The 24,713-nt window shown below is 39.2% G+C and overlaps 2 protein-coding genes across 2 annotated transcripts; one reads left to right on the forward strand and one right to left on the reverse strand.

Annotated features, from left to right (window-relative positions):
* The first annotated feature begins 486 nt into the window (after positions 1 to 486).
* Positions 487 to 3,202, forward strand: LOC311289960 (E3 SUMO-protein ligase ZBED1-like). Its single transcript, XM_084408233.1, has 3 exons — positions 487 to 1,007; positions 1,245 to 1,787; positions 2,434 to 3,202. Exons 1-3 carry the CDS (start codon positions 600 to 602, stop codon positions 2,488 to 2,490), a joined length of 1,008 nt encoding a protein of 335 aa, XP_084264359.1. The 5' UTR covers positions 487 to 599; the 3' UTR covers positions 2,491 to 3,202.
* Positions 3,203 to 3,268: 66 nt separating this feature from the next.
* Positions 3,269 to 4,267, reverse strand: LOC311289809 (uncharacterized protein; the record flags this gene model as incomplete). Its single annotated transcript, XM_084408055.1, has 1 exon — positions 3,269 to 4,267. The coding sequence occupies one exon, from the start codon at positions 4,265 to 4,267 to the stop codon at positions 3,269 to 3,271; it is 999 nt and encodes a 332-aa protein (XP_084264181.1).
* Positions 4,268 to 24,713: the final 20,446 nt, after the last annotated feature.

Consider the following 24,713-nt stretch of genomic DNA (forward strand, 5'->3'; position numbering starts at 1 on the left):
ACGCACCGGAAATTTGAATCAGTCAATAATTCTGCAAGCAAAGATGGAGTTGGTTAACAAGAAAAACGTCACTTCGCCTATTTGGCAATTTTTTGGTTTTAAATCAAATGCGAAAGGCGAGCCGGAGGACATAACACAAGCAATCTGCAAACTTTGCACGAAAGTTGTGTTAGTGAGAGAGTCTCAAACGACTAACCTGTTCGTACATTTGCAAACTCACCACCCCGCTGAGGCTGTTAAACTAGCGCCAAAAAAAGCTGCAGTGGCGGCTGGCAAAGATCCAACACGTCAGCCATCCATTGTCAAATCTTTTTCAAAAAGCACCAAGTACAAACGGAACAGTGAAAAATGGGCCCAGTGCACGGCAGCTGTTTCTAAGTATATCGCGAAGGAGATGGTTTCCTATCATACAGTTGAAAAGGAAAGTTTTAAACAACTACTTCAGACGTTTGACAAACAGTACGAGCTGCCGGGGCGCAAGTATTTCATCAAAACTGCTATCCCTGATCTGTACAACAAAACAAGGGAGATCATCACTAAGGATTTAAAAGCAGTTGACTTTGTCGCTTTGACCACAAGCATAAATATGCCCCCCCTATATGTCCGTGACAGTCCATTATATTTCAGAGGATTGGAAACTGAACGCAAAATGTCTTGACACAACATTCATCCTGGAGAACTACACTGCAGATGTTCTGGCTGAGGCGCTGACAGAGATCGTGCATGATTGGGACATAGAAGAGAGTAAAATTTCTTGCATCACTACTGATAACGGTGCCAATATTGTTGCGGCCATACGGGGGCTCAAATGGCCATGGCTTAACTGTTTTGGCCATAACTTGAATGTGGCAGTGAATTATTCACTACAAAAGGAAAAGGCAAGAACTGATCGTGCTTTTGGCATCTGTCGTTCAATTAATGGAGCATTCTCTCACAGCTGGCAAAGACGACGAGAGCTCCGCAAGGCGCAGGACCAGCTCAGTCTACCTCAAACTATGCTGGTAACGGTAAGTCAACGAACAAATCTTAATTTTGTTGGTTTAATGAAAAAAATTATTAATCCAAGCCTAATCCTAATAATAATAATAGTAGACCACGGAAAATAAGGAAAGCTTTAATAGCTAAAACTAAAAGGCAAGGAGAATTAATAATAATAATGCAAATAATTTGAATTCTTATTCGCATTATTATTATTAGGCTATTATTAATGAATTATAATATTATTATTATTATTATCATTGTAGGATTGTGCAACTCGTTGGGGATCAACATATGCAATGACGGTAAAAATCCTGGAACAACTTCCTGCAATCAAACGGGTTTTTGCTGATGACAAGAGCCGTCGCACACTCCCAAACGTAACTTGGCAGGACACTGCTGTACTTGAGGCTGTCAAAGATGGGTTGAAGCCTGTCGCAGAATTTACTGATATTTTATCAGCTGAGAATTACGTGACAGTCTCGTCTCTGCTGCCCATGCTGCATCTCATGAAGGATATCCTGAAGGAGGAGGAGACGGATGTAAAGATCACGGCAGAAATGAAAAAGGGAATCTTAGATGAACTTGAATCGAAATATGACGACAACACACTTCAGTTGATGCGCAAAGCCACCCTCCTTGACCCACGCTATAAGGGGGATCATATCGATGCCGAACACCTTGATGAGATCAAAAGTCAGCTTGAGGTTGAGATGGTGGCATTCTCGAAAGACAAAATCAAGACACCTGTACGCATCAGAGCGGAGGAGGAGGAAGAAAAAGAAGTAGCGAACACCACTAACCACTCGGTGAGTTGAACAGTTTTGAAAACGAACGTTAAGGGTTGTTTTAAGGACATGTTTGTGCATGGCCATAGACTCCCATTCTAAAGCGGTCATGGGCAATTCTAAAATAGTCAAAAAGTCGAGACAGGAAGCATTGTCAAAATTTCTTTGTCCACCACTCTAGTTCATCCAAAACAAACTACAAAATAGACTCAAAGTGTTAAATACCGGAATTATCCTTTAAGCAAGATTAAAACATGATTTGGTATTTATTTTTCTATTGTTCATGTTAACTAATAAATTATCTAATATGACCAAAGCTATTGGTAAAGTTTTACTGACCAATAATAAAGAATCAGAACAGTTTGAAATGTTTTTATAGTACATTTATAGTGTAGGTCTTAAAGTATTCAGTATTTCAATAGTTGGTGAATACCATAGTGAAAAAGTTTTAAACTTTTAAATACTGTTCAGAAACAAAGTAACCGGTTAAAAAGTATTTTTAAAATTCATTCAAAATATCAAAAAAATTCATTAGGAATTATTACATTTTGAAGTCTCCACAATAACAATACTGAGCATGTTCATTATCATGATATATTGTATTATCATATAACAGCACGTTTACTTGTCTTATGATGCAATGCAATTTTGTGATCTTTCTCATCAGGGCGTAAACGCAAAGGCAAAAAAACTCAAATCATGGAAGCCATGGAGAGAGGGATAAACATGTTAATACAACATGACAAAGATACAACAGCATCAGAGGTTGAACAGCGTCTTGACAAGGAGCACATGGCCTGGGAGAGACAGTTCCAGCAGGCCAGACTGGATCTGGAAAGAGCACGTCTTGAATTTGAGATGAAGCGTCAGGAAGCGGAAGACAGGTGTGCTCAAGATACCCAGCAATTCATGGTTCAAATTCTGCAAGTGCTTAGACCTGCAATGCCACAGTATGGACCCTCAACTTTGTTTGCACAATATCAACATCCAGCTCAGCACTACTATCCATCTGATCCATTTGCTTTTCCACCTGGTGAAGCCTCACACCAAAATCTGACAACATCAGTTGTCCAAGATCAACGTTCACTGTCTGACCAAAGAAATGACCACTAGTTTTTTCTGGGCATTGTTTTTTGCAAACATTATTGTGCAGTTGCACTTGTTTGTACAAGTTTAAAGAACTATTCTAGGAACAATAATGTTGTGAAAATGTAGGAAGTAATTTTTTTGCACTATATTACGTTTACATTTTTGCACTTTAATGCCTAATGGTGAAACTTGAATATGTTAAAATCCAGTTTACGTTAAAAGTAAAGAGACAAATGTTCGATACATGTCATAAGTTTTATTAGACATATAGATTGTAACTTTTTTTGGTTCGTACAAACAGTTGTGTTGATTTTACAAAAGAACCATTTACAAAGGTGCTTGAAATGAAAAAAAAAAAAAAAACTACCAAAATATTAAGCGAATATGTTTAATCACATTGCACACATCAACAATCACTGCTTTTCAGAAATGTACCATACTAATACTTCACGGATTTGCTCTGCAATAGAGCTGGCCGGGTCAAGCTGCTGGGGTGTAACAAGGGTACCTTCATCATCTGCATGTTCCTGCTCTGTGTCTTCCTCTTCAGGCATCTCTGCTGTGCTCTGCTCCTGTGGGAAATCCAGCTTCCAGGACTCACAAAAGTTGTGTAGCACAATGCAAGCTGCAACAACAAACTTAATGTTTTTAGTTTGACTATCATTGCGCTTCATTAGGCAGCGCCATCTGCCCTTTAGACGGCCAAAAGCATGTTCCACATGAATTCTTGCCCTACTCAGACATGCATTGAATTGCAGTTGGGGCCCTCTTGCAACTCCTTCTGGGAACGGTTTCATGACATTACGAGAGAGGCTATAGGCAGAGTCAGCCACAATCAGCACAGGAATGTCAACATCTTGTATTGTCTTGGTGAGTGGTGGAAAGCATGTGCCATTTTCCAGCTTTGCATGTAGTTTTGAGTTTTGAAAAACAAAAGAGTCGTGGCACTTCCCTGGCCAGCCAACATCAAAATCTTGAAACATGTACTGGTGGTCAACCAAGCCCTGTAGTATCACGCTGTACCACCCCTTTCTGTTGTAGTAATCAGTGTGAAAGCTGGAGGGTGCTAGGATGGGAATGTGTGTTCCATCCAGGGCCCCAGCACACATGGGAAACCCTGACTTCTCTTCAAATCCTGTGATTATGGTTTTCACGTCTTCTTCACTTTTTGGCATTCCAATAAACTTCCTTTTCAGTTGGCAGAGACCCTTACACACCTCCCAAAACACATCACAGGCAGTGCTCACCCCAATTCCAAAGAGGTTTGCAACATCATGGAATTCAATGTTACTTGCTAACTTGTAAAGTGTCAGAGCAACCCTTTTTTCCAAACTCACTGTGGTCTTCATGGTTTGCTTTGGAATGTAAGGATGAAGAAGGTCACAGAGATTTAAGAAGGCCTCCTCTGGCATTCTGAAGTTGAGGTACCACTCAGTTTCCCCAAAATTTTGCAGCACATCTGTCTAACAGAAGGTGCTGGTGCGCTCCTTCTTAGCACTTGGTGCAGTTGTCATGCTGCAAACTATATACAAGTACATTTCAGGAATATAACTTAAAAACTGCCATTGAACACAATTTATGAAATTTGATCAAATGTATTTTGAAATTAAGCACTTTTAAAATTCAGCAATTTGAAATATAAAGTAAAACGTCCTAACGTATTTAGTGTTTCGTAAACATTTTATAAAAATTGTAGTATAAAAAAACTAAACATACATTTGTCATCATGATTGTATAGAACTGGGTTCTTATAATAAACCCACTGGAATAAAAAGTTTTAACTTATATAATTTACACGTTATGTAATTAAGTGCAGAAATGAAAGTAATCTTACCTGAAACTGATATTACAGTAGTCAGTCTTAACAGTTTACGTGATTTGGCTGTTCTTGATTTAATGTTTTAATTTTTTCGCAGTGTACCGAACACATCTACATCCATTATCGGTGCGCAAAAATCAGAAACTTGAATACCGGCGCGATAGCGAGAGATTGTACGGTAGTTCACGTTGACCAAAACACACAAGAAAAAGCGTTTTGGAAAAAAACATTTTCGGCAATCACAGACATTCGCATTCGGACGGGATTAGATTTCTCTGAGGACCGCCGAGTTTGACGAAAAACAGTAGGTAATTTCCTCTGGAATTTTTACAGAGGTCGTGTGAGAAAAAGACAGACATGGCAGATTCGGACAGGATTATAATCTCAAAGTACGTCTGTGAAACAGAAATTTCTCTAACGTCCCCCTGTGAAACTACTCCCGTCCGAATAGGGCTATAGATACCTGAATGGCATAAAAAATTGTTATCGTAATTGTTTCTGGCCTTGTGTTTGTTTTAGGAATACGTTTATTCGAGAACATTTGAGGTAATTTAATAATTTTTTGTTTATTAAAGCCTATTTTGTTATTTGCAATAGACTTTTTTTTATTTTTTTATAGGATACATTGTCTGCTGTATTTGTATTTCACTGCACTTTATTTAATCTGAACGGCCAACTGTGCAATATTTCGTGTTACAGTAAGTCGTATTCTTAAGTTATCGTTAAGTTGTTTGAAATAAAGCTGATCTAAATTTTAATTGTTGACTGATTGTTGTGTGTTCGGACCTATTAGACTGTTATTATAGCCTATCATTTTAATTACACAATAATATGAATATAAATTTGTTATTGTATTATTAGCCTATTTAGTATCAATAATTTTTTTTATTTGTAAACATTTTCACTGAAGAGTAGGCCTAATTCTCATTTTTAAAACTCAAATGTGCGTGGTGTTGCAAGTGTAGGTTAGGCTTTGCGGTGATGTGAACAATATGGCTATGGGCAAATTAATTGTAGCCTAATTAATTTATTAATAACAATAATAATAATGATAATATTTTTATTTAATATTAAAAATAAAATATTTAATACATTCATGGGAAACGAGCCAAATATCGTTTTGAAATCGTCAAAGGCATCAGCCATCGGTGATATCTCTGACTATCGTCGATACACGATACTATCGTCTATCGGCACAACCCTAATGGAAGTCATGTTTGCTAGCATGAGTCAAAAGAGCCAAACCCAATGTCTAAACCAGTGGTTCCCAAACCTGTCCTGAAGGACCCCCAACACTGCACGTTTTCTTTTTCTCCCTAATCAAACACACCTGATTCAACTCATCAGCTCATTAACCCATGTGATAATGAGCTGACGAGTTGAATCTGGTGTGTTTGATTAGGGAGAAAAAGAAAACGTGCAGTGTTGGGGGTCCTTCAGGACAGGTTTGGGAACCACTGGTCTAAACGATGTTCTGATGCAGAGATATAGGTCTTGCTAAACTGTTGCTAGGGTACTCTGTTTGATTTCTAGGGTGTGGCTTGGCAGCTGCCAATGATGATACTCCAAAGGCTGCTTGTCAGTATGAATGATATAAAGCAACCGCAATTACTCTATAACATTCAGATTTGAAGATATCCCTCTTCGGGTTTGGGTTGATAGGGTGCTCAACAATGGTTACTAGGGTGTAGCTTAGAGGTGTTGAAGGTGATTGGCTGTTTGCTGCCTGGAGTTGAACGAGCCCACCCTCATGTTTTTATGACACTTTATTCAAATATATCCCTTTTGATCTTTTTGACTGGCAGTCTATGGGATCAGTTGCTAGGGTGCTCTAAATGGTTGATAGGGCGTGGCTTAATAGCTTCATGGTGATCCTAAGAAAGTGATTGGTTGTCTGAAGGTGCGCTCCATTCAACCGTAAGTGGACTGCTAAGTGGACTTCACAGGGTATTCCACCATCTTAAGTGAGATTTCAATGGAGCAAAAATGTACAGTTCGAAGGGCACTACAAACTGCATAGGGAATAAGGGAACATCGATACATCACTTCACAGGAAGTGGAGAGTGAAGATAACCCAACTGTCATTGCACATCACCAGTCAGAACGGTTATAACTAACGTTGGAGTAGTTTACGAATGTGTCTAAGTATTCACACATTTTGTCGTTATTAGACAAATTACAGTATTTTAACAGTTATTGTGGTGACTGTTACATTTTCAAATATTTGTTTCTATTTTAACTTGTTTACATAAAAATGTAGCTAACTCATTTCCATACTATGTTACATAAGTGATTCAAGAGATAGGGCTAGAGGCCAATGTGTCTGTCCAGCAGGCATCTAGGAAGTATGGAGAACATGAAAAAGTACAAGGTAAGACATTATATTATCAGCTTGTGTGTCCACTATGTGGAGTACAATAGAATAGCCCTTTTAGGCCTCGTTTACACTGCAGGTCTTGATGCCCAATTCTGATTTGTTACCTTTATCCGATTTTTTTCGATCATCCGTTTACACGTTTTTTCAATTGTGAACCATATCCAATTCATGTGTTTACACTTGCCAAACTACCTGAAACATCGCGCATGGTTAAAGGGAGTTCTTGCACAGATGGACAAACATGAAATATTCTTGATGCAAGCTTTGCGATATAGCCTTTGCGAAGTTCGCCAAACATCACCATGATTTTTTTCATTTTCATTTCATTTATTTATGTATTCTCTTTTGATGGTAATGCAACACAAAATACCAACAACAACAATCCAACAAACACAACAAAAAAAACATTCCATGACAAGAACAACAGGAGTAGGATAAAAAAAAAATAATAATCTTATAAACTCCTACCCCATTCTTATAATAAGAAAGTTACAAATTAGATGGCCTCACCGACATGACAAAAAATAACAACGCCATAAAATAACAAAATAGACCAGCCCAGATGTAATCTAATTTCAATTTGAACAATTTTCTTTCTTTTTTTTTTCCGTATTTTATTTTTTATTATTAATTCTGCTTACACAACACTAAACAAACAAAAACAACAATGATGCAATGATGACAACTCTGGCAACGAAAACAACGACGAGACCATTGTTGTTGTTATAGTTTTAACAATTTTCACATTCATCTTTGTACAAGTCAAGTATCTTCTGTTCATACTTATATTTAAATTGAAGAATATTTGAACAACATTTTAGATCATTTTCTAGAAAATTCCATCTTTTCACACCAGAAACTGAGAAACACATTTGTTTGAGGGTATTTCCAGCAAAAGGTTGTTTAAAGGAGAACTCCGGTCAATTTTAACATTGAGCTCATTTTTTTGTACATTTGGAGTGCTGTCAATACAGAGAACAACGACAAAAATCGATTGTCGAGTTCACGCGCGTGATCATAGGTACTAAACCTATGCGCGTGAACTCGACAATCGATTACTATGGCCTTCCACCGAAAACAGGATGTAAACAAAGGTATGAGCGCTGGCTGAATTAACTTCATTTTTATTAATATCTCTAACATCTACTGCAGTCAGATCCACTCGTGTTCACTCGGAAGGAATCACTCACATTTTCTGTGCACTTGTAATGACACTTAAAGGATGTTAAGAGGCTAAAAAGCAGGCTTACTACTTGCCCCATTGAAGTCAATAGGGTGCAAATTTTAAAAATAGAATAACTCGGTGTAGGCAACACCGATTTTTGTCGTTGTTCTCTGTATTGACAGCACTCCAAATGTACAAAAAAATGAGCTCAATGTTAAAATTGACCGGAGTTCTCCTTTAAAGTCATTATTTCTTCTGCTTGTCTCACTATTTACAGTAAAAAGGATTTGCAGTCCATGCGGTAACAGGCAGTGTTTTGCTTTATGAACAACTAATAAAGTTTGTAAAGAAACCAAGTCCTTTAATTTGAGTAGTCCTGACCTCAGAAACAGTCCTGTAGTATGTTCTCTTGGAGCAACTCCATTAATTATTCTTATAGCCCTTTTTTGCAAAATAAATAAGGGCATTAAATTTGTGAAATAAGAATTACCCCATACCTCCAAACAATACATCAAATATGGCAAATATTTTGAGGCAGAGGAGGACGAAAAGGTCCATCATCATTGCGCATATGCTTCAGTTATTGTGTGCGAGAGAGATCTCAGATCTCATTTAACAGCTAAATACCATTTTGACAGCTACAGCTATATATGCTGTAACCACAGCTGCCAGTAGTTTACTGTTTTTTTACAGGATTATTTTTTACAATGACACCCCAATAATTTTAATTCTAAATGCTATTATAACCCTGCACTTTATTTATTGTCATGGATTACAAAAAAGGAATAAAGCCAAGTTAGGATTTTTTTAGTTTTTATTATTCTGATACAACACCAGATAAATTCTGCTCAATTATTGTGAACTAAAACAGGCAAATAAAAAAAAATACAAGTAGTCAAGTAATATTCAGTGTATACAAATTAAGCACCCATCAAAATGCAAAAATGGCTTAAGAAAAAGCAAACAAATACACAATATATAGAATTGACTTACCTGTATATAAAATACAAATCTAGTCTCAAATGAGGCTTCAGCAAACATTAGCCCAAAAACAGTTGCACTAAAACGAAGTCATTATTTAAAATAATTAAATAATTAAAAAAAACTATTAAATCAGGCTTTAAAAAACACCAGCCCTTTTTAATATCTAAACAACTCTGTATAAACAAAGTATAACACACCAGGCCACCATGTTTCTGAAAACAAACTGCATGTGTGGGGAGTGTCAGCTACATTTTAAATGAAGTGCAACTCAAAGTCCATAAGTCTTTTTAAAAGATTTGATACTTTGGTACTGACGGTTATTGTCTTCTTCTGCACAGTTTTCCCAGATTTTTTGGACATCACTTTTCCCCTTGCAGCCTTGGTCCCCTTTTCTGGATTAATTCCAACAAAACGTCTGAAAAATAAGAGGAGAATATCTTCAGTGAACAATGATTTAAAAGGAATAGTTCACCCAAAACATTAATTTATCCCATAATTTACTCACCCTCAAACCATCCTAAGTGTATATGGCTTTCTTCTTCCAGCCAAACACAGAGTTATATCAAATAATATCCTTCCCAGCTTTGTAATGGCACTGAACAGTGCCAAGTTTTTGAAGCTCCAATAAACGCATCAATCAATCATAAAAGTAATCGATATGAATCCAGTGGGGTTAATAAATGTCTTCTGAAGAAAATCCATGCGATTTTGTAAGAAAGATATCTGTATTTTATAACTTTATAAAATATAATCACTGGCTTCTGGCATGGCCGTATGCGTGTTCATGATTGAGTTGAGTTCTGGCAGAAGGGTGACCTCTGACCTGACGCATGACGTAGGACATATGGCGAAGACGTAGCGAAAGCTTAGGTTAGAATTGACGAAGGCGGAAGTGCAGAGGATAGAGCAAAACATGAATTAGAAGTCTAAGGGGCCGCTCACATATCGCGTCTTTTGCGCGCGCAAGTTCGTTATTTCAAATGTAGCCGCGCGGTATGCGCGCTCATAATGGAAGCGACGGGGTCGCGGTGCGACGCGCTCGTTTTTTCCAAGCGCGTCCGCGCCGCATCGAGATAAAAACATCTCAACTTTTCAGAATGCCGCAAGCGCACCGCAGGTCACGTGACAAGAACCAACCAATTGGCTTGCTTACCTTTTCTCCTCAGCAGACAAATGCAGAGCCGTTGCGCAGGAGAGATAGTTTCACGGCAGAAGCTCTGTTTACTAATGCTTGGGCCAACTTTTCTTAAAATATAATCGAACTGGTGCTTGTCCACTCTGAAATAGGTTTTGAACCTCCCATTGTCCAGGCGGAGCTCCTGAATCAGCTGGTGAAATTCCCCATGGTTTTTGCGTTTCTGTAGTATAGGGTGCACCCAAACACTGCGGTGTTTTTTTTTTACTTTTCTTAGTAAATAAATCTTGTAACAGAGTTACTGCAAGGGTTTTTCTGTGGTGGAAATCCATTGCTGAAATTTCCTTGCTGTAACGGAGAGCGCAGCTGATAGTTGCTTAGCAACGACAGACGCCTCCGGAGCGCAACCACCCGAGCGCTTTGGAAAAAAGGAGAACGCGGCGCGCCTAGCGTTTTCGACGTGTTTTTATGCGCGATATGTGAGCGGCCCCTAAAAAGAGATGTTTTGAAAGAAAAGGACTTTGATATAAGATGTCATATGTCGGGTCAGTCAAGAGGTCTTTCTTCCGCCGGAACTCGACTCTCTCATGAACTCGCGTACAGCTGTTGCCGGAAGCCAGTGATTATAGTTTATAAAAGTTATAAACATGGATATTTTTCTTACAAAAACCCATCGCTTCACTTCATTAACCCCCTGGGGTCGTATGGATTTTATGATGGATGGATGCGGTTTTTGGAGCTTCAAAAACTCGGGATCTATTCAATGCCATTGCAAAGCTTGGAAGCCAGTATATTATTTTATATAACTCCGACTGTGTTCGGCTCAAAGAAGAAAGTAATATATAGTCAGCTGCAAATATGGATTGACCCCAAAAAAATTCTAACAAAAGGTTTCTCAGTGGTTTACAGTAGTATCAGATGTACTTAAAAACATACTAAAAGTTTACCAAAATTTGACTCCAAGAAAGGCCTCATTTTCAAAATGGCGGCCGTCAGGACCCTTAAAATGACCATTACTCCTTTGTATTCCTCCTAGACCAGGAATACTGGTGCCAGATACATGTTTGGGCCATGTAATTTTCTAATTTACATATTTGCATGATAGATAAATGATTACAGTACAATTATATAATAAAGCAATTGGTTACAAGCATATTTATGCAAAAAAATAAGTAAAATTTCCCTTAAGGCGAGACACTACAGGTGAATAGGGTACATTTTTTAACTAGCAGATATCACCATGAAACTTTCCCAGTTGATTGTCTACATTAAGATGAGAAAAAAATGTATTACAAGTTTTCTGTAATTTAATGTTTAAATATGCAAATTAGGCATTATCTAATTAAATATGCGCTTATTTGCATATACAGTGAGGAAAATAAGTATTTGAACACCCTGCTATTTTGCAAGTTCTCCCACTTGGAAATCATGGAGGGGTCTGAAATTGTCATCGTAGGTGCATGTCCACTGTGAGAGACATAATCAAAAAAAAAAAAAAATCCAGAAATCACAATATATGATTTTTTAACTATTTATTTGTATGATACAGCTGCAAATAAGTATTTGAACACCTGTCTATCAGCTAGAATTCTGACCCTCAAAGACCTGTTAGTCTGCCTTTAAAATGTCCACCTCCACTCCATTTATTATCCTAAATTAGATGCACCTGTTTAAGATCGTTAGCTGCATAAAGACACCTGTCCACCCCATACAATCAGTAAGAATCCAACTACTAACATGGCCAAGACCAAAGAGCTGTTCAAAGACACTAGAGACAAAATTGTACACCTCCACAAGGCTGGAAAGGGCTACGGGGAAATTGCCAAGCAGCTTGGTGAAAAAAGGTCCACTGTTGGAGCAATCATTAGAAAATGGAAGAAGCTAAACATGACTGTCAATCTCCCTCGGACTGGGGCTCCATGCAAGATCTCACCTCGTGGGGTCTCAATGATCCTAAGAAAGGTGAGAAATTAGCCCAGAACTACACGGGAGGAGCTGGTCAATGACCTGAAAAGAGCTGGGTCCACAGTTTCCAAGGTTACTGTTGGTAATACACTAAAACGTCATGGTTTGAAATCATGCATGGCACGGAAGGTTCCCCTGCTTAAACCAGCACATGTCAAGGCCCGTCTTAAGTTTGCCAATGACCATTTGAATGATCCAGAGGAGTCATGGGAGAAAGTCATGTGGTCAGATGAGACCAAAATAGAACTTTTTGGTCATAATTCCACTAAACGTGTTTGGAGGAAGAAGAATGATGAGTACCATCCCAAGAACACCATCCCTACTGTGAAGCATGGGGGTGGTAGCATCATGCTTTGGGGGTGTTTTTCTGCACATGGGACAGGGCGACTGCACTGTATTAAGGAGAGGATGACCGGGCCATGTATTGCGAGATTTTGGGGAACAACCTCCTTCCTTCAGTTAGAGCATTGAAGATGGGTCGAGGCTGGGTCTTCCAACATGACAATGACTATGTTTACATGCAGCCAATATCCGGGTTATGGTCGGGTTAGGGTCACTATTTGGGTTTCTGAAACATTCGGAATAACCCGTTTACATGCGTGAGCAGAGAGAGTTACTCCTGTATACATGGAATTTGTAATCAGTTGGGAATATCCCGATGTAAACGGCGACGCACGGTTAGCGTCAGGACGTACGGACAACCTTAAGACGCAATATGCGTAATTTCCAATTCTTCTTCCTGTATCCAAAGACAACAACAACAGCAGCAGCACCCGGATAATGAATAGTTCGGGGCAGATAGCGATCGCCTTTGTTTGCGCTTTCCTTCTCGCTCCAAAAGTGTGTTGCTGTGCTGCGTCTCGCCATGTTAACCTCTACTTCTTGTTTACTTCCGGTATACTGCACGCGGGTTTCTGTATGCGCTGTCTCTACTCAAAAGACCAAGATTCCTTGCGAATAGAACATGCGCAGAACACAAATCAATGTTCCTTTTGATGGGGATATGCCGATACGCGTTTACATGACCAAATATTCGGGTTAGAAAAGGGGTACCCCAGGGGTAATATCCGGGTTTTTAAAAACCGGGATATGAGCATATCCGGGTTTTTGCCGGTGTTTACATGGCCGTGCGCGACCGGGTTATTGCTAATATCCCGGTTTTGAACGGGTTATTGGCTGCATGTAAACGTAGTCAATGACCCGAAGCACACTGCCAGGATAACCAAGGAGTGGCTCTGTAAGAAGCATATCAAGGTTCTGGCGTGGCCTAGCCAGTCTCCAGACCTAAACCCAATAGAGAATCTTTGGAGCGAGCTCAAACTCCGTGTTTCTCAGCGACAGCCCAGAAACCTGACTGATCTAGAGAAGATCTGTGTGGAGGAGTGGGCCAAAATCCCTCCTGCAGTGTGTGCAAACCTGGTGAAAAACTACAGGAAACGTTTGACCTCTGTAATTGCAAACAAAGGCTACTGTACCAAATATTAACATTGATTTTCTCAGGTGTTCAAATACTTATTTGCAGCTGTATCATACAAATAAATAGTTAAAAAATCATACATTGTGATTTCTGGATTTTTTTTTATTTTATTTTTTTATTATGTATCTCACAGTGGACATGCACCTACGATGACAATTTCAGACCCCTCCATGATTTCCAAGTGGGAGAACTTGCAAAATAGCAGGGTGTTCAAATACTCATTTTCCTCACTGTATGTGCCACGAGAGAAGCTCGCCCGTCTAAACATCGTACGCCGGTCTGCCCTCGAAGACCGCACCTCAACAAGTCAAAGAGGCGTCCGTCGTGGCAACGGCAAACTACACCTATCTTGACCCCCTGAAGTAAAAAGGGGGAGTCTTTCCACCTCCAAAGAGCGTGAAGGCAACTGTGCGACACTTTCAGCAGGCGGAAGGCAGACCAAGAAGGGCGGATGCCCCTGAGTTTCATCCAGCACAGGAATGGTCTCATATGAGAGAGACCCAAGGGCAGCACAGGAGAGGCTGCTGCCATGAGCCTCAGAAGCCTGCGACATACGCCCACCGCTACATGATGGCCGAGCCTGAAACAGGCCAAGCACGCACGGAGACTGGAAACTCGAGCAGGGGCCAGACGGGGCTGCATCGAGAGAGAATAGAGTTCGGCACCCAGGAAAGGGTTCTGCTGAGAAGGAGTTAAGACATTCTTCTGAGCATTCAACCTGAGACCAAGAGACCGGAGGTGGTGGAGAATAACGTCCCTGTGACGAAACACCAACTCTCTGGAATGAGCCAGAATAAGCTAGTCGTCTAGATAATTTAGTACACGGATGCCCTGGAGCCTCAAGGGGGCAAGAGCTGCATCCATGCACTTGGAGAATGTCCGCGGAGCCAAAGCTGGACCAAATGGAAGGACCCGATACTGATACGCCTTTCCCCCAAAGGCGTATCTAACCTGAGGTTTAGTATAATGCCACCTTTATACTCAAAAACATCTATATAGTCCAGTCACTTTAAGCCAAAATGGGGGTCAACCTTGAACAAATTGCAACAGAAGCAAACTCAACTGATTTTGTATCCTCAAATATGTCTTGAGTAAGGGAAAAAAAGTCCAGAATGATCCCATTAGGGGAAAGTTTCGAAAAAGACCCAAACATAGCCTATTCATACGCCTATTCATTCTTTTTCTTACGTGAATAGGGTAAAAATTTTAACCTTTAGATATCACCATGAAAATGACTGAGTTGATTACTTGCATCAAGACAAACAAAAAATGTATTACACGTTTTTTTTTTAATTGTTTGTTAACATGGATAAATGGTGCATCTTTGTCTAATAATGAAGGAGTTTGGACATTTTAAGGGCTTCCTGCTCATCTTGGACGCCATCTTGAAAATTACACCTTTCTAGTGGTCAAACTTTGGTAAACTTTTAGTATGTTATTAAGGACACCTAATACTACAAAAAACAGCTGCGAAACCTTTTGTTAGAATTTTTTTAGGGTTAGGTGGTTTTTTTCCATATATGCAGCCGCCTAATACACCTAGGATGGCTTGAGGGTGGATAAATTTAAGTTTTGGGTGAACTATTCCATTGTCACCATACTAATACTAACATATTAATTAGAAATAAATAAAATAAGTCCAAACTTGTTACCTTTGAAGGAATTCCAGTGTGGATGCTGCTTCCTCTTGGTACTGCAAATTAAAGATGTAATACAAAGAGAACAATGCAGCAAGTCCAGAGAGATAAGTTGGCTGCACCCCCTCGCAGATTATTCGGCCTTCCAGGCTGATCATCCATCGTTTCATCCATTGCCCCGGATTATCACCTGGACCATAAAGGAATGGATAAATTAATGTTTATTCTATGATCTCTGGAGAGCTTGGTGTAGAAAAGGTAGTGAGAAATTAATACATTATTTTATAACCTGAAAAAAGGCACACAATGTCATGTCTTACAAGATAACAAAACCTACAATATCTCTATAAAATAATAAAAAAAAGGAAAAGGAAAGCTTGTTTTAGCCTGTTTTTAACTTAACGCTAAGCCAGCTTCCGAGAGGGAAAAAAGTTTACAATACAATAAAGTGTAGTGATTGTGTTGTAAAGACTCAAACTTGCCTTTGATGAATAAAAATGTCCTCAAATTCAAACCAGCACAGTGCAATAAAACATGATTCAAAAACAGTAAACTCTAGAATGAAGCACATAAATGTGAATCCTCTCATAATAGTAAAACTTGTGTGAGCCTTGTTTTAGTGAAACAAATTGCAGACATGTCTAATATGATATACTTACCAAGCAGGATCAAACGAGGACTCACAGGCAGGTTACCCGTCTTTTCGAGGTCAGCAGGAGTGGCAGACATCTATTGTCAAAGATAACAATTTAAGATAACTGACAAATCTTAATGTGATACTTGCTGATAACGTTGATAATATTCTACAGAGGTAAAAGGCTTTTTGTACTCAGAACAGGAATAGTTTATCCAAAATGATCATTCTCTCATCATTTACTCACCTTTATGTTGTTTCAAACTTGTATGACAAAAAATATATTTTGATGGGAGTAAATGATGAGAGGACTATCATGTTTGGTTGAACCATTCCTATACAGGTGTTCGTTGTACGAACTAAAGATAAACTTACATTTTCTTGAAGAATGAGTCCTTGCTTTTCCATGAAGTGAGCCATTAGGAGTTGAACAATGTGGTAAGATGAATCAATGGGTTCATCTTTGGAAAGGATTGACTTGACTTAGGAGTTGGTAGGCTTGCTTTTAAAAAACTCTACGATGCTCTTTCCACACTCCTCCATAGAAAGTTCGAGTGCACGCAGGACATTAATGTCAGTGAGAAACTCAAAATGTGCGAACAGGCCTTTCTGAAAAAAGAGGTATGGCCACTTTTCCATCAACTCCGCAACAGAAGGTGCTGGCACACTATTTATTTGGCTTCGTTGCAGGCAGAAAGTTGTCTCCATCAGTTTTTCTACTTCAGCTTTCTCAGCTCCCTTTGCACCTTCTCGACAGTAGTGATGCTCCAGCTTCTGACGTTTAGTGTCAATGGAGACATCTGTCTCCTCTAAAGGAAGATCAGGCTGAAACCGAGTGCAACCATATGTGTCAGTGGGTCCTCTTTTAACACCACTGCCAGATGACCGGTGCTGTCAGAAGCTAGTGGTCCGACTGAGGTTCTCTATTCTTGTCTTGATCTGGGCCAAAAGTGAGCTGTAACCTTCCCCTACAACTCGGCCATCATGAAGCTGATCCGCAAAGCTCTGGGGATATTGATGGACAATCGCTTTACAAATGGTAAAACACTGTGCACATGTTGGGGTTGGCTCAAATTTTCTTATTTCATCTGCAAGCACCCTGACCATTTGTCATCTTGCTGGTGGTGAAGGTCTCTTCCCAGAGGAGATAGCAGACTGAATTTCTGCAGGCATGAGCTGCCATGGTACCTGAAAGGTATTTGACCATGATTTCCTAAAATGGGATGTAGATGGCCGACTGTCTTCAAGACTGCTTGATTCTCCATCAGTAGTTACCGACATATTAGAAGAGCATGGCTGTGGTGAGAAGCTCCCAGCTGATAAGGAAGTCGCTCCCATACGACATTTGCTACATCCATTTTTTGTTACACCAAGAATCCGACGGGAAATTGGGAGAAGAGCATTTTGTCATAAAGCTCCTATGGACTGGAATAACCTCCCACTGTCACTGAAATCTATTACATCTTTACATTTATTTAAATCAGCTTTATTTTCATATCTAAAGACACCATGCACATGTTTTAATTGAGGATTCCTTTTCTCAGTTCATTTTGTAGTAAATCTTGGGCACATTAGAATGCTGTAATAACATGTGAACATTCTATGAGGCCTTGTTATTGTTATTATATTATTATTATTACTATTTTTATTTATTTATTTATTTATTTATTTAATTTATTTATTTATTTATTTTATTATTATTATTTTTTTATTTTTTTATTTTTTTTATTTTTTTATTGTTTTGTCAATGTAAACCATGTCATTTATTGTATAATTTGGGAAGGTGGTGGGTCTTGTGGGGAAAATGCTGTGAATGATGTCCTGTTGAGTTTGGTCTTTATTTTTGTGCTGTTTTTCTTTTTACATGTGTTATTGTGTATTGTTATGTTTTGAGCATGTGTGGCTCTTGGTGTTATTTTCAATTAGTGATTGAAAGGACCCCCTTGAAAATGAGATGGTACATCTCAAGGGGCTATCCAAAATAAAAGAAAGAAAGAAAAGAAAGAAAGTAGTGTGCTGCATGCTGGTGAGATCCAAAGTGACAGTTTCTGACTCTGAGTAATACAAAATATTGAACAGGTAGTTAAAATCCACTTGATCTGTACAGACACAACTTGATATATACAGAATAAAATTTATACAATTCCACACACGGTAACAATGGCCGGTTTTCTACAAATGTAGACATTGTTTACATCTAAAACTATTCACATTGTTCATGTTACTACTGGGGTGAGTGCGCAAGCAAGCAAACAAATTGTTTAAGTGAAACTGTGTCACGACCTCCCCGTCTAGGGTTAGGAATGCCGATGACAAACAAAAGCATCAATTAAATTGATACATCTATCTCTTCTCCTGTCCCAGCTCAACAACAAATACAAAACAAAATGTGTCAAAAGGAAGCTTTTTATTAACACAGGGATGGATAACAGGAAGCGAAAATCTTCAGGAGGGGTTCAAGCCAAAATAACAAACAGAAATGGTTCTAACTAAAGGGAATTAAAATGTAATTTACCTGACAAAAGAAAAACCCCAAAGAAAATACAAAATACTTCCCTTACTCCCTAACTGACTATAAACAGGAGAAAATAATTCAAGAAAACAAGAATGGCAACCTCCTCCCTACGGCTTCCAAAAGAAACTAATTAAACATCAGTTTAATAACATAAATCAGTGACAGCTTAAGTAAACCAGAAAATATAAATAAAATATAACACAAAAGAGGAACTTACGATACCAAAGTAACAAAACAAATGTCCTCATAATTCAATGGTTGACAACCCCACACAGGGAAAACCTCACGGAACGAAACACACTCCAACATTTAGAACTCCAACAAGAAACTAAATGTCTGGGGCAGGAGATGAGGGACAGAACGACAACGGAGCTCTACGACGCGCGCCCAAGAAGCTCTCCTGCATTGCCGTCTTTCTCAGCTTATCAACACTCCCGCTCATCAACATGATCTGCCGCAGCTGAACCCAATCAAGCCTGCACAGAAGGAGAGGGAGGAAGAGAGAGAGACAACGAACTGCACAACAACAAGTCACATCACAAAATCAAATAATAAAAGAAATAACATTACGTCCTGGGACGTAACAACTGAGTAACAACGCTCATATCTGATGAATTGAAAATTATAACCCCCATCTCTCAACAACCCACTTTTACATCTTCAGCCATTTTAAAATGAATAGAAATATAGATAAAGATGTTTTATAGTTGGTAGTATGTCTTGTTGTTGAACAAACCAAATCATTTTTGGATTCCAGTCCAGAGTCTACAAGTCTGTCAATCAAAAGCTGTGTGGTGTTCTCATCATTTGACGGCAAAGCCCTGAGGATGATTTCCCTCAGTTCTCCCACCAAGGCGGACATTGCTCTAAATTGAGACAAAAGAATGATGAAGAACTATTACAGACATATCAAACACTGTGTACTTTGACAAGGGATAATAATCCAGAAGGTCATTCTGATTAACACAAGAGTTGGATCCATTCATTGGTGTCAAGCAGTGAACACCCATGTCAGGGATACTGCAAGTTTGGAAAAGTTCTGTGATGAAGTACACTGAAGTACTGTGTATGACTGTCATCACAATCCTCCCCACAATAAGCCCCTCATCAGTTTTTTTTGTATGTTGTGCCTTTCACAATTGCCTCATGAGAAACCAAATAATTTTCAGGTTGAAAATCATATCCAGATACAGACTCTCATATGATATCATTGTAGTCACTCACCACAAACTCTGTTGCCTTTTCTGCTACAATAGCAGGAGGGAAGAGCTCACCAGCACGAAGAAACGCCTGCAGAAGCTGATGTCTTTCTGAGAGAGTAAAGCACAGATTTTTAAAGTTATGTAGTTTTCTTACACACTGTTTGAAATACATGTGCTTACTTTCGAATCTTAATGTCCACAAACGGATGAGTGGTCCAAAATGAATAATGAGCTCTGGGTAGTGGCTAAGGTAATGATGTTTAGGTCTGAGAGAGTAAGTGGGAAACATGTGTTTCCTAAAATGTAGGTAGTCATCAATCAAAACTCTCAAATACCCTATCTGACCACTGTAAATGGCTGGTGCACAAACAAGTGCAACAATTTCCCTTAACAGTAAAATTAGTTGCCAAACTTCATTCACACCAGGTGATTCAATTTTGTCACCAATTAACATTGGCAGCATCCTCAAAAAACACTAGAATTTTATGCTTTTTCTTCCCAGACCCAAGAGGGTTCGCAACCTCAAAAGCATCTTGATATAAGACCAAGCCTAATGCAGATTCATCTGCGTGATGCAAGTTTGCAGTTATGTTTTCACCATCCCACACATCCTTTAAAATGTCCTTCAACTGGACACGACTGTGTACATCATTGTACTGTTCTCTTACAGACTTGCAGTGAAGAAGAGATTCAATTGTTTTTTTTTACTGGTACATACTGCACAAAACACTCTTTACCTGCTGCATTCGGTCCTAGGCGAATAGGCACAGGCTCAACATAATGAAAGCTTTTCTTGAAAAAAAATTTTCTGATCTGATCTTAATGTATGGCTATTACAGGATGTAAAAAGATCTTCAGCTTTAAGATCGTCAAGTACCATTTTTATCATTGCTTCTGGAACATTAAGTGAGATGAACTTTTCCTGAAGTCTGAAAAGCAAATAGGACTGATTGATTTCATGTATTGACTGCATGTCTTCAATGATTGTCTGAATGACTGAGGCTGGAAGCAATAACTTGGCTTGCAATTTCAAATAGAACAGAGCAAGATTCCTTAAAAACAAAGTGTTGTCAACACTGATCATGTTCTTTTTTTAACATGATCAGCATTGAACCTTTCCCAGTAGCGAGCTGTTTTTTCCTTATTTGATAAAGGCATGTGCAAAGGTACAATTTAGTCAAAATGACGTAATAATATACTCTGCACATTTCCTATTAATAAAATGTTGTATTTATTTATTCCAGATATGTACAAATATGACCAACATACATTGCTGTCATTCGGTATAACCAAAATTCCGGTATATATTTAGTACAAGTTTTTAAAATATTACAACATTTTCCATGTTCTATAATGGTTGTACCGAATGACCTGATATTTCGGGACATGTGTATGAGCAAGTGAAAATAAATTTTTCAAATAGTTAGGAGAGAGTTACTTTCATTGCTTCATGTTATGAAGTGTGGAGATGAACCCATATGCAGACCGTATGCAATTGAACAACGTTTATTGTAGACAAAAGGGAAAACAAAACCCACAAGGGGGCAAAACATGGACAGGACAAAGAGTGACTAAACTAGACTATGACTTGACAGATAACTAGACGATAAACAAACAGCAAATACAGAATCAGGACTTTCTCTAGACAATACTCTTGACAGGATACTCACAAGGTTTCACAATGTATAATAATGAACCAGCATAGGACAGCAAACACAAGGGGATTAAATAGGGAGAAACTGATAATGACAGCAGGTGACACAGATGAAACAATAATGACTAACGAGGAGAACAAGGGGGCGGGGTTAAGTAACGAGACAACACAAGCACATGGCCCAAACAAAAGGCCATGTGCTTGCACACAAAACATGGGTCTGTCATGATCCTGCCTCAAGACTAGAGAAAATCAAGGACAAGAAGGCAGAATCATGACATTCATGACCGTGTGGTCCTTTGCAGGTGTCTGAATGATGTCACATCCTGTCACATGATTTTGAATGCATGACTTGATCCAAAATGGTGCCTTTATATTGGTTACTCATAATAACATCAATGAAATTAATTTTTCCGGACATTCTTTCTTATAACAAAGCAACGACTTCTACACGTAATTTTAATACCATTTGCACTGTTGATATGATGTTCTAAAATCATTCCACAATTTAAAAATATACATTTTATTAATGTGGGATAGCCATATGTTATATGTGGGTTTTTTTTTGTTTTTTTCTCTTTTTCAATTTTTGGGCATATAATGCAGCATTATTGTTTGTTTTAAGGTCAGGATGCAAATATTCCCGTGATTAGCCAACTAGCTAGCTTAGAATATAATTAACTAGCTATTCAGCAATATTATTTATTTCACTGCACTGACACTATTGGATGACAAGTAAACTTGAAGTGAATTGAGTTCAATAATGACATCACTGTTTTCTACAGAGCTGCTTTATAGCTGAACAGAACTCGTTTCATAATTGATGAATTTTAGGTAGTTATTGAATTGACCTCAGTCAACACTGAACTGACTTTGGCTGAACAATGACACTAATTATTTAGAGCTGCTTTACAGTAGAATTGAATTCTGTTTGCGTCATTGATCATTATTTTCCAATTTATCACTGTAAATCTGCTTTGAAACAATCTGTATTGTATAAACCACTATAGAAATAAAGGTGAATTGAGTTGACTAACTAGATTGCTGAAGATCGAAGTCGAAGATCGTAAAATTTTAATTACACTGACATCAAATATAACATGCCATTTTTTTGTTAATTCCATAGAACACATTAATTCCTTATCCATCAATAAACTGATTTCTAAATGCAATGTATTACAGAATGCAAGGCAGAAACAGCAACAGAGGGAGAGGAGGAAGAGGGAGCACAAGTAAGTAAGCCAGAGCAGGAAGCTGAATCAATGGACTGAGGACTGAATGAAGGGAGCAATAGCTGAATACAGGGAGATTGCAGAGGCTGGTGGTGTCCCTAAGCTGAGCCATATACATACCTAAATCGACATTTCAGCACAGAGTAAAAGGAACAGGCTATCACAAGCACACAATTGGGAGAAAGCCAATCATTTCTTCCAGTAACGAGACAGACATGATAATGCTTCTTGGGAGACGGAGGTTTCCCTGGTGGATGCAAGACATCCAAAAGTTAGCATTCCAGTTTGCACAAAAAAGGGTTAACAGGTTTCACTACAGTGACTGACAAAGCTGGCTATCGCTGGTTTCAGGGATGAATGCAGATGAACTCACATCTTGAGATCAGGAAACCAGAGGGCCTCTTTGCAACAAGGGCAGCAGGTTTCAACCCAACCATTGTAATGGACTGGTTTGACAAGTTATAATAAAGACCCCGGGGCTAGAGGACTCACCATCACATATTTGGAACTGTGTTGAAACAGGGCTGCAGGACCACTTCCTCTCCACCAGGATGGTGGCTGAGGTTGGATAATCCTGTTTTGAGGTGACTGGTGGGGAGAAAGGGGAGACAACCACATTCCTGGCTAGCCTGAATGCTGCTGGTGGATATGAAGAGTTTGGTTCCAAAACGCGATAAACGCCATAAAAAAATAAATAAAATTAGTTCCTGCAAAAATCATTGTTGTATCTAGTTGGTATTGAAAAGTCAATAAAAAATTTTATGTAAAATGCGTGTCATGTTTTCTCCCTTTCTTTCCAAACTGCGACAAATGCCAGTCTCCCTTCTCTGCAGAATGCGATATATCCGCTCAACCAATCACAGCGCACCATTCCATGCATTGTAAACAGTAACGGCGGCGCTTTAAATACACCCGGCTTCCTAGTTTTTCCTATCTACTTTGTACTTTTCGATCAACAAACACACAAAAAAATGTATAATTTTGACGGCATTGATGAACCTGTGGTGGTTTCAGCGGTGGGTAAGAAACGTAAGGCATCGAAATCGAATCATGTACGTGAGGAGATTAAGAAGATGAGGCATTCGGGAGGAGGGAAAATGACGGCTGCTGCTTGTTCTTACAGGACATGACAGCATCAAACTTCTGTCACGCTGACACATTGACCCCAGGGGATCTTTTGAAAAACGTTCAATTGTTTTATTCAAAGTCAACGAAAACCGAGCAGGACCAAGCCATTTTTACAGCTGATCGCCATCAAAAAACATATGAGCAGGACTAGCCAGTTTCCAGCTTCAGAGCAGCTTTTCGTCTGCTACGCGGGCACTAAGAAAGCTGTCAAAGCAGAGGCTATCACACTGGATTGAGGAAGCTGTGCAACTAGCTTATGCTTCCCGAGGAACAGATTGCCCAATAGGGGTGCGCGCTCACTCCACTAGGAGTTTGGCGTCGTCATGGGCTTGGGCAAAAGGCTTGTCAATTCAGGACATTTGTCTCGCAGCGGGCTGGTCATCTCACAACACGTTTGTGAGATTTTATAACCTGGACATTCCCTCATTCACACCACATGTTCTGTCAGTGCAGGAGGAGAGAGCTGAGCAGCCATTGGATGACTAAGTCGCCTGAGGACACGCCCCGGTTGGCGCGTGTTTCTACCATGGTTTCAACCAGGTTGTATAGACAGCGCAAGTTACTGCAGTAATAGCTGCGGATGATATTTTCACATTAACTATTATGTGGCCCCTTTTATTACGCCCGCGTTCATAGGCTGGCAATATTCTCAAAGCACCAACATGTTTGCTGCATTTCCCCCCATATCACACCAGTTCAGTGTTGCTTAACTGGGTTCGGGGAGATACTCATGACATTGACGCTGAGTTGGCTCTGTGCCAGAATACATCCGGGTGTTTAAACCAGGTCCGGTACCCTGCCTAGAGCTAGCGCGCTATTAGTCTGAGTGCTCAGTGCTTGTGCTCTACAGGGGCTTGATCGAGCTGGGCCAATTTTCCACACGGCGGGGGTTTTATATGTTCCCCGTACATAATGTATGGGACCGACTCGATAA

This window comes from Rutilus rutilus (genome assembly GCF_951802725.1).
Source record: "Rutilus rutilus genome assembly, chromosome: 4".
NCBI lineage: Eukaryota > Metazoa > Chordata > Actinopteri > Cypriniformes > Leuciscidae > Rutilus > Rutilus rutilus.

Excerpts from the sequence above, each read along its gene's own strand:
- LOC311289960 (XM_084408233.1), top strand. The coding sequence starts at position 600 with ATGTCCGTGACAGTCCATTATATTTCAGAGGATTGGAAACTGAACGCA. Across the intron at positions 1,008-1,244 it reads CTCAAACTATGCTGGTAACG|GATTGTGCAACTCGTTGGGG; the intron begins GTAAGTCAACGA and ends TTATCATTGTAG. Across the intron at positions 1,788-2,433 it reads CGAACACCACTAACCACTCG|GGCGTAAACGCAAAGGCAAA; the intron begins GTGAGTTGAACA and ends CTTTCTCATCAG.